Source organism: Orycteropus afer, unplaced genomic scaffold, assembly GCF_000298275.1.
Source record: "Orycteropus afer afer isolate SDZICR_OR568_19922 unplaced genomic scaffold, OryAfe1.0 scaffold00053, whole genome shotgun sequence".
NCBI classification, from domain to species: Eukaryota; Metazoa; Chordata; class Mammalia; order Tubulidentata; family Orycteropodidae; genus Orycteropus; species Orycteropus afer.
In genome coordinates, this window is record NW_006921640.1 from 8,294,331 (window position 1) to 8,308,257 (window position 13,927).

The 13,927-nt window shown below is 45.0% G+C and overlaps 1 protein-coding gene across 1 annotated transcript in view; it reads left to right on the forward strand.

Moving 5' to 3' along the window:
* Window positions 1–200: 200 nt before the first annotated feature.
* The window catches only part of CHRNA2 (cholinergic receptor nicotinic alpha 2 subunit), an 18,482-nt gene continuing 4,755 nt past the window's right edge, over window positions 201–13,927 (forward strand). The window contains exons 1-5 of the mRNA XM_007938734.2: window positions 201–231; window positions 2,031–2,182; window positions 2,679–2,723; window positions 4,847–4,956; window positions 10,427–11,441. Of these exons, the coding sequence (XP_007936925.1) occupies window positions 2,694–2,723; window positions 4,847–4,956; window positions 10,427–11,441 (1,155 nt within the window). The 5' untranslated portion in view covers window positions 201–231; window positions 2,031–2,182; window positions 2,679–2,693. The remainder of the gene's footprint in view (window positions 232–2,030; window positions 2,183–2,678; window positions 2,724–4,846; window positions 4,957–10,426; window positions 11,442–13,927) is intronic.

Sequence of the window (13,927 nt, forward strand, 5' to 3'; positions counted from 1 at the left end):
AAAAGCCATTTCCTGGGTCTGCTCAGGTTCAGCAGAGAGTGAGAGCTGCGCAGAGTCCAGAGGCAGCTTGGCCCTACCAGCTTCCTGAGCCCCAAACACAGCAGAGCCCTGGCCGCCCTTCTTCTGTTCAGGAGAAGCCAGCCCCCTGTTCTGAAGTCACGGACCTCTCCCATCCTATACTCCCATCCATGGCAAAACTAGGCCTGTGGTGGCTCCTTCTGATCCCAGCAGGTGAGTTGGTGTAATCAATAGGATGTACTTTCATACCCATGATGCTCACATACTCTATGGAGGAAACTCCTCCTGAGAGCATCATCATGACAGCCAGAGCTGCAAGGGACCTCAGAAATCATCAGCCAAGTAGCTGTTTCTCAGTGAGAAGACAGAGGAGCAGTCACAGCTCTGACTTTAACAGCTATGTCACCTTGAACCTCCCTGAGCATCAGTGTTCCTCATCTGAAAAATGCAAATAATGCTGTGAACATTCCAGAGCTATTGTGAGGATTAAAAGAAATTAAAGTTGCAAATAGCAATGAGTTATATAGCATCTGGGACACTGTAGACACTCAAAACACTGCAGCTATGGTCAGTGACAAACTTTCTGTCACCCAATGGCAATTACAAGTCTTTTTGGAGTTGAGAGGAGTAGTTCTCAATGTGCTCAGGCATCAGGAACCCCTGAAGTGGTGAAACATGTGTGGGGTTCCATCAGACTACTGTGGAACATTGTGTAACTGATAGCCAGTTGTCAATCAAGTCCACTCCAATTCATGGCAACCCCTGTGAGTGTCAGAGTAGAACTGTGCTCTGTAGGGTTTTCAATGTTGATTTTTCAAAAGTAGATCACCAGGCCTTTCTTCTAAGGCACCTTGGGGTGGACTCAAACCTCCAATCTTTTGGCTAGCAGCTGAGAATGTTAATTATCTGCCCCCAAACAACAATAACAAAACTCACTGCCATCAAGTCGATTCTGACCCATTGACCCCTTTTGGGTTTCTGAGGTGGTAAATCTTCATGGAAGTAGATTGCCCAGTCTTCCTTCTGCAGAGTGGCTGGTGGGTTTGAATCACCAGCCTTCTGGTTAGCAGTCAAATGCCTTAGGCACGATGCCACCAGACCTTATCATCTGCCCCAGAAGTAACAAATGCCAACAGTTTAAGAAAAAATCAGGGAAATGCCCAATATGGCAAAGCATTTCCTAGCCTCAAAATCAGACGTGCTAGCATTGGTAAGTCATCTAAAGGCTGCCCCACTGCTGCCCAGGTCCACAGTACAGGCATACTTCATTTTATTGCCCTTTGCAGATAATGCGTTTTTTTTTGTTTTCTTGTGGCAACCCTGTCGAGCAAGTCTATTGGCGCCATTTTTCCAACAGCATGTGCTCACTTGGTGTCTCTGTGCCACATTTTGATAATCCTCACAATATTTTAAATGTTTTCATAATACTATTGCACACTAAATGGACTACAGCATAGTGCAAAAGTAACTATTATAGGCACTTAGAAACCAAAAAATGGAGGTGACTCTATTGTTATATTTATTGCAGAGATCTCCAACCAAACCTGCAATGTCTCTAAGGGATGTCTGTAACTGATGCAGACACAGGTTCTGAGGGAAGCTCATCTCTCTCCAATTCACCCACACAGACCAGGTGTCTCCATCATGTCACTGTGCCACTTGTGCTCTTCAGTTCAAGGTTGAATCTTGTCTCTAGGTCTGAATTCTTCCCCATTCCCTGTTTCTGCACCTCTCTCTAGCACTTGTTTCCCCTACTTCTTGTGTCGCTGACATCTCATGAGCTTGAACCATGTGTTAGGTTCTATGCCAAGCTCTGATCTGCACTATTGGATTTAATCCTCAACAGTGTTTTGAGATAGGATCTGGATTATCATCCCCATTTCTCAGATGAGAAAACTGAGGCTTGGTGAGGTTGAGTGGCTCTGACTTGAGGGGAGAAGGAACAGAAGCCAAGCACCCAGTCATGATGAGTGCACTCCTGGAGACCCCACTCTTCTCTCTCTCTTTTGTAGCACTGGGACAGCGAGGCTCCCATGCACAAGCCGAGGACCGCCTCTTCAAACACCTCTTCAAGGGCTATAACCGCTGGGCACGGCCAGTGCCCAACACCTCAGATGTTGTGATCGTGCGTTTCGGTCTGTCCATTGCCCAGCTCATCGATGTGGTGTGTACTTCCTACCACCCTTCGTTGCCTCAGGATCAGCCCCCAGACCAGTCTGGGCCCCATTCCCGGTGTCCTCCTTTTATCTCCAGTTCCAGCCTCAGTCAGGCCACCTCAGTTACAGCCTTGTCAGTCAGGCTGGGTGGCCCACAGAGGTGATCTAGTCCATGCTCTTCCCAAGTCTGTTCCCTCTCCCTCCCTCTCTCTCAGCCCTGGAGTCTCCTCCAGGGAAGGGGTTGAAGGGCAGCAGTGGGCTTTCTAGATGCCTTGCTTGCTCCACTTGACACAGCCAAGAGGACCCAAGTAGCCTGTGCATCTGGAGAGTCTGAGCCAGGGTGGCAGTGTCAGGTGGGAGTGGTGGGTGGGCTGTACTTGAGATGTCCTTTAAGAATTTCCTCCAGTGGGTGAGGTGCCAGAAACAGCCATCCCACTCTCCTTTGTTTTCTAAGGCTGGCTCTGTCATTCTAATTGTTCTTACTCTCTCCCTACTCCCTGCCAGGATGAGAAGAACCAAATGATGACCACCAACGTCTGGCTGAAGCAGGTGAGGGCCATACCCTCAGTGGAGGCAGGAATGGGGCAGAACTCACTGATCTGAGTTGCCCTAATCATCCCCATAGAGAGGGGTGGAGGGTAGGAAGTAGAGGGAGAAGCCCTGGAATGGGAGTCGGCTTCGGATACTGGGCATATTACTTAAGCTCTCTGAGCCTCCTTTCCTCTTCTGTAATATGGGAACCTTAATAAGATGGATTGACACAGTGGCTACAATGATGGGCTCAAGCTCAGGAGGGATTGTGAAGATGGTGCAGGACAGGGCAGTGTTTTGTTTTGTTGTACATAGGGTCGCTATGAGTTGGAATTGACTCAGAGGCACCTAAGAACAATGACAACAGCATCAGAATAATACATCCTACCTCCCACGTGCCTATGAGGAATTGAATGATGCAACCTTGCTTGGGTGGGTGCCCCAGAAATGCTGGCAGAACCTGAAAGCTTGACAGACCATGTACTGGGGAAAAAGGTGCACACTGATAAAGATGATCACTTTGAAAATTGTTAGTCAATGTCTTGAGAAGTCCTGACAGATTTACAAATTTACAGATATGTCTTTTCCATTTTGCAAGTGATTCCTCTGTCCACCACCTTCCAGATGATTAGCCAATACCACTGCTAGACCAAGATGTTCCCAGGGCTGGTTTGGGTACCAACAGTGGTTTGGTGAGATGAATTCAGGTGGCTCACAAACCTTTCTTTAGTAATAGCAAATTGTTTCAAATGCTGTTAGTTTCCCATTGCTATCAGTGATATAAAATTAAAATATTAATTTATGTAAGTTTAAAAACAGTGAACTAATTTAAAGAAAAATGTGGTTGTGGGTTTCCATCGAGTTGATTCTGACTGATGGCAACCCCATGTGTGTCAGGGTTGAACTGCTGCTCCATAGGGTTTTCAAAGGTGTGATGTTTCAGAATCAGATCTCCAGGCCTAAACCCCGAGGCACCTCTGTGTTGTGTGTGTGTGGGGATTCGAACCAGCAACCTTTCAGCTAGTAGTCAAATGCTTAACCGTTTCTGCCACTCAGGGACTCCTTAAAGAAAAATATTAACTATGTTATAGTACATGTGGTACACGTAAGTGGCAAAAATTATGAAGTTGGTACTCAAGTGCTTGAAGTTTGGGAAGCACTGAGGTAGACAAAAAGTTGTCTTCTCATGTGCCTACTTCCTGAAAACTCAAAATCAATGTGTAATCACAACTTACAATAAGACCATAAAGAAAAGCCTTCCAAAGCAAACTCACTGCCTTCTAGTCGGATTCGACTCATAGCGACCCCTCCATGGGTTTCCGAGGCGTTATCACTACCGAAGTAGATTGCTCAACCTTCCTTCTGAGGAGTGGCTGGTGGGTTTGAACTGCCAGCCTTCTGGTTAGCAGTCAAATGCCTTAGGCACTATGCCAAAGAAAAGTCTTAGAGAGAGTAATGACTGACCTGTGGTATGCGGGGAGAAAGATTCTTTTGGAGCTGCTCTGATGGAAACAGAGGCGGGGCCCAGAGTTTATCCCCCCCCCCCCCACACACACACATATACACACTGAGACCCAACATGGAGCTCTCTGGAGCACAGTTTGAAAGTCACTGGTTAATTCCCCTTCTCAGGTGTATATCTCCAGCAGGTTGTTTTTACCTTTCCGGTTCTCGGTTCCTCATCTGTTAAATGGAGAAATACCGGGAGCTGCCCAGCGTTACCTGACCAGCTCTATATTGAGGCTCTTCCTAGACTGAATGGCCAGACTAAAATATGCCAACACTACAGAGGAGTTAAGTGGCTTGCTGAAGCTGTGCAGCTGGAGAGTGGCAGAATGAGGACTAGTGGTCTGACTAGGGTGACCAATCGTCTCGGTTTTCGCAGGACTGAGGGTTTCTCCGGATGCTAGGCTTTCAGAACCAAAGTCAGATTCAGGTTGATTATCCTAGGCCGGATCTTGATTCCTAGGCCAGAGCCCTTTCCAGGCATCAGAGCCATTTTGATCGTGGGGCTGGGGGAGGAGCTCCTGGTGGTCCTCACATGGCTTCTCAGGCCCAGCCTCAGAGAGTCAGTCCCCAGGCTGCCGGCGGTCAGTGCTGAGACCAAGCCTGCAGGGACGCACCTTCCTCTCTGTGCACAGGAGTGGAGCGACTACAAGCTGCGCTGGAACCCGGCCGATTTCGGCAACATCACATCCCTCCGGGTCCCTTCCGAGATGATCTGGATCCCGGACCTTGTCCTCTACAACAAGTAGGAAGCCCTTGCTGTCCTGGGAGTCTGGCCGAGGGGATGGTGACAGGAGTCTCTACAGAGTTGAATGTGGGAGGGGCTTGGCCTAGCTGCTCAGCTTCATTGCTTCTCTCAGTCAGTTTGGGCTCAAATCGGGCTTGGCTAAGAATTTTTTTTTCTTTCCATTTCTCTTATTCCCTTATTTATTTTGTTTTCTCATTCACTCATACAACCAAAATGTATTGAACATCTGCTATATATCAGTGCCTGGAAGTGTGCTAGTAGAACAAAGATGTGTCAATACTGAAGGTTTTTTTTTTTTCCCCCTCTAATATGGTGCATGTTCTGAAAATAATGCCTAAAAGTTTGTGTGTGGAAAAATGTTGGAATCAGTTAGCAGCATGCAGTAGACACATCTTCTAAGGGGTTAAACACACTTGATATGTGTATTTTTCAAAATTTTAGCCTTGTATTCCAGACCAAATATTATTAGTCTATAAGCATAATGACTAAAAGTTTGTAAAAACAGAGGAGTTTGAAAAGAACTCTGGTGAACAAAAAGCAAAATGTTCTACAGAAAAAAAAAAAATAGAGATCTATACTTTAATTAAACTGTGTTTGCTATCAGGTAATTCTCCATTTAGAAATCAAAAAGTTAAAATTAAAATATGTTTAGTGTTATGTTTGTCTAAATATGTTTCTAAGGATCACTGGAGACCCTGAGAGGCACAAAGGGTTAAATGCTTGGCTACTAATTGAAAGGTTGGTTCAAATCCATTCAGCGGCACCCCTGAGGAACAGCCTGGTGACATACCTTTGAAAGATCACCACCACTGAAACCTTGTGAAGCATAGTTGTCCTCTGACCAAATAGGGTCACTGTGAGTCAGAATCTACTTAACAGCAACTGGTTTTAGCTCTTTGAGATAAAAATAAGTATGAAAAATGGTTCTGTGCACAAATAATTGTGGATAACATTGAATGCCATAATCCCAAATCCTTTGGAAAATGTCAAGGCACACTAATTAAATATTATTAGAAGTTTTACAGTAAAGAAACCCATTTAACAGAGCATTTTGCAATTTATTTGACCCTATTTGAAAACTTTTTTTTTTTTTTTAATAAAACAAAGGAGAAAATGAACCATTTCTGGGTTTTGAGTTCCACTTCAGGTAGATCAGAACGGAATGATAATGATTTCTTTATATTATCCAGTTCTGATCAGACCCAAAACCCTTTCACCTCAACGTGTTTATCACTGCATTACCTGGGAGGGCTAATAGAGCAGATACTGGCGTTTGCTGCTGTTGCAGGACTCACAGATGTCCCACCTCACCCCATAGCTCCGTGTCCCACAGCAGCACCCAGGATCCTTGTTTCTGTTTCCTGGGTCAGGTTTTGCAGAGGCCGGGAGCAAATTCCTAGTATCAGATAGGACCTCGAGCTTTAACATTCCCAAATGAAGCTGAAGCCAGTGTTACTTGATGTTAACAAGAGAATCTTTTGCTAGGACAAAAGTCCAACTCCAAATCTTACAGACTTTTAAAAAAGGGTCTCCCTCCACACAGACATTCCACTGCAGGTTAACAATAAAGGTATTAAGAAAATTGCGTTTTTTCTTTCCCAGGCCTTCCTCAAAATGGGGCGCATGTTGCCATCTTGTGGTAATTATATGTGATAACAGAAATGCCTTTTTTTTTTTTTTTTAACTTTTGTTCTTGCTGATCTTGATCTGTTTGTTGCTTTTTTCCAAAGTTCCTTTTTCCAGCCTGTATATAACTGCTGCCTGAAACTACTCCATAGGAAAGAAATCTGTCTTTTCCTAAGTATTCTTCTGGTCCTCTGAGTTTTAGGATTGACTGTGGGAATTCTCGAGAGAGAGAGATTGTACGTTAAAGACTACTTCACAGAGCCAAGGTGTGGCAATACTTAAGGGATCTTAGGTTCTGGAGAAGTACAACTTAATGAATCATTAGGGTTCCTAGATCCCCAAAGCTAGTGCTGAAAAATAGTCTTTGCTTCTTCCTCCTTTCTAACCTCCCACATGCTTCTTCCTCCTTTCTAACTTCCCATTGTGGGTCCTTATAGTCTCTGTCATCTTAATTTTTTCTTCTTTTCTATTTGACTACCCTGGGGAGGTCTTGAGGAGCTCTGATGGTGCTGTGGTTAAAGTTAAAGTTGGGATGCTAACCAAAAGGTTGGCAGTTTGAACCCTCTAGCTGCTCCATGGTAGAAAGATGAGGCATTCTGCTTTTGTAAAGATTTACAGCCTTGGAAACCCTATGGGCAGTTCTACTCCATCCAATAGGGTCGCTCTGAGTTGGAATCGACTCAGTAACAGTGGGTTTGAGGGAGGTCATTATTACTTCACAGCTAGCCCAGTGCATTACCTGCTTAATTAATCCTTCACTCTCAATATAAAAATCCAAACCAGTAGCCCTCAAGTTGACTCTCTCTCGTGGCAGTCCCATGTGTGCGTCAGAGTAGAACTATGCTCTGTTGGGATTTCAGTGGCTGATTTTTTGGAAGTACATCAACAGGACTGTCTTCTGAGGAGACTCAGGGTAGATTTGAACTGCCATCCTTCTGGTTAACAACCAGGGTGTTAATCATTTACACCACCCAGGGGCTCCTGACTGAATAACCCATAGAGTTTCCAAGGCTGTAAGTCTTTATGGAAAAAGACTGCCTCATCTTTCTCCTGCAGAGTGGCTGGTGGGTTCAAACCACTAATCTTTTGGTTAGCAGCCAAATGCTTTAACCACTGCACCACAAGAGTTCCTTTGACTCTGACTAGCTTCTCCAATTCTTCCTTCATGCAGCACCGGAAGCCAGTGTCACCCCTCTCCCCAGTTGAAAAAACAGTGTCTCCCCTCAAAGCCTCTGCCCTTTAGTACCGTGGGGCCCTTCTGGCTTTACCCCCACTCACATCCTCTTTCCAGCCTGAGCCCAGGATGTGGGCTCTGTCCTTCCCCACCTGTTTCTTGTTCTTGCAGGTCCTTCTGCTGGTATACTCTCCACCCTATCTATACGTCATCAGATCCTACCATCTGTCAAAGCCTTGTTCAATGACAACTAATGACCTTGCTGGCTCCAGCAGGATGGGAGTTTTCTCCCATAAGTCTTGTGGGGCAGTTGGACCGCTCTCATAGCATTTTGCCACATTGCCTCCATTGTGTTGTAGTTGTTTATGGCTGCGTCCATTGTTCCTAAAAGGGCAGGGATTGGATCTTACGTTTCTCTGCCCCCATACCTCTGATAGAGGCCCTTGTAGGTGAAGCTGGCTCAAAACTGCAAGTTAAGTGGATAGAATCAACAAATGAGCTTCACTAGCAAAGATACAAGGTCTTTTCTATACAAGGAACTAAAGACCCTAAGTGAGACACAGTCCCAAGGTGAGAGAACGTATACTCATAAGTAATCACTATAAAATATTAAAGAAGTAAAAACACTTATACACTGTGATCACAAATATGTAAAAACATTGTATTTGGCAAAGGAAATACATCACAATATTAATAGTGGTTATTTTTAAAATCCTTGGTATTATACTATATTCTTTTTTTCCTTTCAATTGTGAGTTGCGTGAAAGTTTATAGAGCACATTGGTTTTCCATTCAGCAATTCATACACATTTGCTTTGTGACATTGATTGCAATCCTCACAATGTAACAGCACTCTTCCCACTTCCTTCCTGTATTTATCATTGCCATTTGTCCTTCTTTCCTATCCCTTCCTGCCTTCTGAGCTTTATCACTGGACATATGCTGCCCCCCTCCTTTTTAAATTGTGATCTGGGTGAAGTTTACAGAGCAAATTCATCTTCCATACAGCAGCTCACATACACTTTGCCTGTGACATTGACTGTAATCTCCCACAAGGCAACAGCTCTCCTCCCACTTCCTCCCCATAGCCACCTCTTCCCTGCGTCCTTCCCTCCCATGCACTCCTGGCCCCTAAGCTGTCTCCTTGTGCACACACAGCCCTTCTATTCTCCCATTATTGATCTCTCCAAGGAGTGTATCTACCTAATGTAAATGTTCAGCTCATATGCCTGTCTTTTGTGTGTCTGGAAGCCATAGGAGTAGGTTCACAAATGCTGCCCTTTTGATCCCATGTTTGATTGTTCTAATGAGTTTGTGCCTCCCTGGTGCTGTTGTTCACCTTATAGGCCTGTCTGTCATTTGGCTGAAGTTGAGCCATGGGTGTGAGTTTATTTCTGGTCTTGAAGAGTGGCTAAGGCCAGTCTTGGGGGTTCTACCAGTCTCTGTCAGACTAGTAAGCCTGATATATTTTTTTTTCCTGATATTTTTTTTATGATTTTGAGTTTTGTTTCACATTTTTCTCCCACTTTATCTGGGACTTCCTATTATGATCCCTTTCAGAGTGGTTAGCAGTGGTAGATGGGTACCATCTAGTTCTTCTGGTCTCAGGGTCATGAAGGCTAGGGTTCACATGGTCCATCAGTCCTTTGGATTAATTGTTTCCATGTGACTTTGCTTTTCTTCACTCTTCTTTGCCCTGTCAGGGAGAGACCAATAACTGCACCTTAGATGGCTACTCACAAGCTATTAATATCTACACATTAAAGTAGATGTAGAACATTGTCTTCATAGGCTGTTATGGCAGTTGACCTTAGTGTCCCCTGAGACTGTGGTCCTCACCCACAGGCCCACAGGCCCACAGTCCCAGTAACTCATTCCCTCAAGGTGTTTGGTTATGGCTAAGTTTTCGTAACTCTGCCCCCTGTATGCCCTACTACATTCATGGATATGTTTGCAGCACATGTAAACACGTATGTAGAAATATCCTCTGTCAAACCTGTATGAAAATTCATGGATATAGTCCCATTCACCTTCCCTCCCTTCTTTAGCTTGAATGTCTGTGTATCTACTTGTAGCTTATTTTATTACCACATGGCAGGATTGTGTATGTAATAGTATTTACCTTCGTTGCCTTTAGCTCTTGTGTTCCTCCCAGTGTCTTCCTTTGCCTTGATTATTTTGTGCTGACCTCTGCCTTATTGTATACTGCTTTTCCCTTCACCCAAGTTAATAAGTGTCTACCCTCTGGTTAGTGAATTACCCTCCCATCCAAGTACCCTTCAAAAAAATGATTCTTTCTATGTGTAAACCTTTTCATGATTTTTTTAGAAATGGTCTCATACAATATCTGTCCTCATGTGATTGACTAATTTTACTCAGCAATATGGATGAACCTAGAGGATATTATGCTGAGTGAAATCAGTCAATCACGTTAGTATATTCTTCAAAATTTTGTACTGTGTTTTGAAAAATGCTCGTTCAAAAGACAACTTCAGTAGCTATAAATTTCTGTGTGCTAGGCAAGTCTTATGCACTTACGTAAAACTCAAACAACTTGGTGAGGTCTGACTTTGGTGTTAGCGTTCCTCCTGTCAGTTACCTACCTGGAGCAGCCTGGCTCAAGCAGGTGGGGTGTGCAAGACCCTACAACTCCTTTCCTCTCCCCAGTGCAGATGGAGAATTTGCAGTGACCCACATGACCAAGGCTCACCTCTTTTCCACCGGCATAGTGCACTGGGTGCCCCCTGCCATCTACAAGAGCTCCTGCAGCATTGATGTCACCTTCTTCCCCTTCGACCAGCAGAACTGTAAGATGAAGTTTGGCTCCTGGACCTATGACAAGGCCAAGATCGACCTGGAGCAAATGGAGCAGACAGTGGACCTGAAGGACTACTGGGAGAGTGGAGAGTGGGCCATCATCAATGCCACAGGGACATACAACAGCAAGAAGTATGACTGCTGCGCTGAGATCTACCCCGACGTCACCTACTACTTTGTCATTCGGCGGCTGCCCCTCTTCTACACCATCAACCTCATCATCCCCTGCTTGTTCATCTCCTGCCTCACCATACTTGTCTTCTACCTGCCCTCGGACTGCGGTGAGAAGATCACTCTCTGCATCTCTGTGCTGCTCTCACTCACTGTCTTCCTCCTGCTCATCACTGAGATCATCCCTTCCACCTCCCTGGTCATTCCACTGATTGGCGAATATCTGCTCTTTACCATGATCTTTGTCACCCTTTCTATTGTCATCACTGTATTTGTGCTCAATGTCCACCACCGTTCCCCTAGCACCCACAATATGCCCCACTGGGTGCGAGTGGCCTTTCTGGGCTGTGTGCCTCAGTGGCTTTTGATGAACCGGCCCCTGCCACCCTTGGAGCTCCGGGACCACCCAGGCCTGAAGCTCAGCCCCTCCTTTCATTGGCTGGAGACCAATTTGGATACAGAGGAAAGAGAGGAGGAAGAGGAGGATGAAGATCAATGGGTGTGTGCTGGTCATTCACCCCCCTCAATGGGTGCCCTCTGCAGCCATGATGGCCTGCATCCAGGGTCCTCAGGTGCCAAGGCTGAGGCCCCAGTGCAGGAGAGTGGGCTCCTGCTGTCACCTAGCATGCAGAAGGCACTAGAAGGAGTGCACTATATTGCTGATCATCTGAGATCTGAGGATGCTGACTTTTCGGTAAGTTGGAGTTGAGTGAGGGGACCCTTCTCCATCGGTTTAGTAGGACCACAGGGTGTTAGCCTGAGCCAACTCAATCTCCTTTTTAAAGACCTGTATCCCTTAGTCATGGGCCTTCAGTGCCTGAAATACATTGTGATGGATAATAACTAACTGGCATACTCTTGTTGTTTGTTGCCATTGGGTCAGTTCCGACTCATGGCCACCCCATGCAGAGAAAAACTGTTCTGGGGAGTTTTCAAGACTATGACTTTTCAGAAGCAGATTGCCAGGTCTGTCTTCTGAGGTGTTTCTAGGTGGGTTCCAACTGCCAAACTTTTGGCTAGTAGCTGAGTACTTAACCATTGGTCTTACCCAGACCCTTAGGACAGGTGGCAGAATACCATGGAAGTCAAGAAAGCCTAATTCACAGATAGTCAGTGGGACAAGGGGAGATCTTAGAAGCTAAACTTCCCCAGTGCCACCCTCATGCCAGCCATTTCTCAACATTACCCCATATGATGGGAGGTGGAGGGGCAAGAGGAGGCTCTGGGGTTGTTTTTTTTTTGGCGGGGGGGGGGGGGGCTCCTTTTCTTCCCTTTAAATTTTATTTGTTTTATTGTTGTTGAGATTATACACATAGCAAACACACCATTCCCACAGTTTCTTTTCTTTTTATTGTGATTTGGGTGAAGATTTACAGAGCAAATTCACTTTCCATGCAGCAGTTCACTTACACTTTGTCTCATGACATTGACCACAGTTTACCACAATGCAACAGCTCCCCTTCCACTTCCTCCCCATAGTTACCTCTTCCCAATGTCCATCCCTCTGTGGACTCCTGCCCCCTGAACTGTCTCCCTGTGCGTAAACAGCCCTTCTTTCTCCCATGATTGTTCTCTTCAAGGAGTGTATCTACCTGAGGTAAATGTTCAACTCATATGCCTGTCTTTTGTTTGACTGGAAACCACGGGTATGTGTTCAATTCCAGACCTGAAGGGCACCTAGGGGCCATAGTCTCAGTGGTTCCACCAGGCTCTATTGGACCAGCAAACCTGGTCCCCCTTTTTTCCCCCTTCAAATGATTTTGAGTTTTGTTCCACATTGTTCTCCCTCTCTATCAAGGATCTCCTACATAGATCCCCTTCCAAGTGGATGACAGTGGTAGCCGGGCACCATCTAGTTCTTCTGGTCTCACAGTCATATAGGCTGCAGATTGGATGGTGTACCAGTCACTAGGACTAATTGTTTCCAAGAATTTTGGTTTTCTTCATTCTTCTTTGCTCTGGATGAGGAGAGATGCATTGTTGCATCTAGATGGCAGCTTGCTAGCTTTTTAAGATCCTAGTCACTACTCACGAAAGTAGGAGGTGGAACAATGTTTTGTATAGTATGCTATGCCAATTAAGCTTGAAGTTCCCTGAGACTATGGTCCCAAGCCCGCAGGTTCAACTACTCAGTCCCTCTGGGTACCTGGCTGTGACCAAGCCATGACTACAACCTTGCCCCTTGTCAGCTCTACTATACACTTAGGAATTCTGATCATTCACATAAACTTATAGGACCATTGTCTACCAGCCGTATACATGTTCTTGGATACACTCCCCATTTCATAGACATGCCTAATAGTTCAGCCTGTCCACTCATCTATCCACCCATATACCCATGTTTGCTTTCACTGGCAATGTAGGAATGTATGTGCAAAAGGGTTTATCTTTGTTGTCTGTACCTCCCATGTACCTCTCTACGTCTTTCTCATCCTCAATGCCGCCATATTAGTCACTCACATTTGGTACATTGCCCTTCTCTTCACTCAAATTAATATTTATCTCTATCTATCTAACAGCATTCCCTCCCCTCCCCTCCCACCCCTGGTAACCAATAAAGAAAATTTCCTTATAGATAAACCTTTCCTTAACTTTTACAATAATGGACTAATACATTATTTGCCCTTTTGTGATTGACTTATGTCACTCAGCATAATGTTCTCCAAGTTCATCCACGTTATGCAGTGTTTTGAAGATTCTTCATTGTTCTTTAGCATTGCATAGTATTCCATTGTGTGTATGTACCATACTTTGGTTATCCATTCCTCAGTTGATGGACACCTAGGTTGTTTCTATCTTTTGGCTATTGTAAATAGTGCTGCAATGAACATGGGCGTGCATGCATATATCTGTTCTTGTCATGGCTTTCACTTCTGTAGGGTATATACCTAGTAACAGAATGGCTGGGTCAAATGGTATTTCTAATCCCAACTTATGAAGGAATCACCATACTGCTTTCCACAATAGTTGTACCATTTTACAGTCCCACCAGCAGTGTATGAGAGTCCCAAACTCTCCACAACCTCACCAGCATTTGTTATTTTCTGTCTTGTTGAACTTTTCTACTAGTGCTGGAGCAAGATGGTACCTCATTGTTGTTTTTATTTGCATCTCTCTAATAGCTAATGATCGTGAGCATTTCTTCATATGTTTGTTGGCTGCTTGAATATCCTCCTTGGT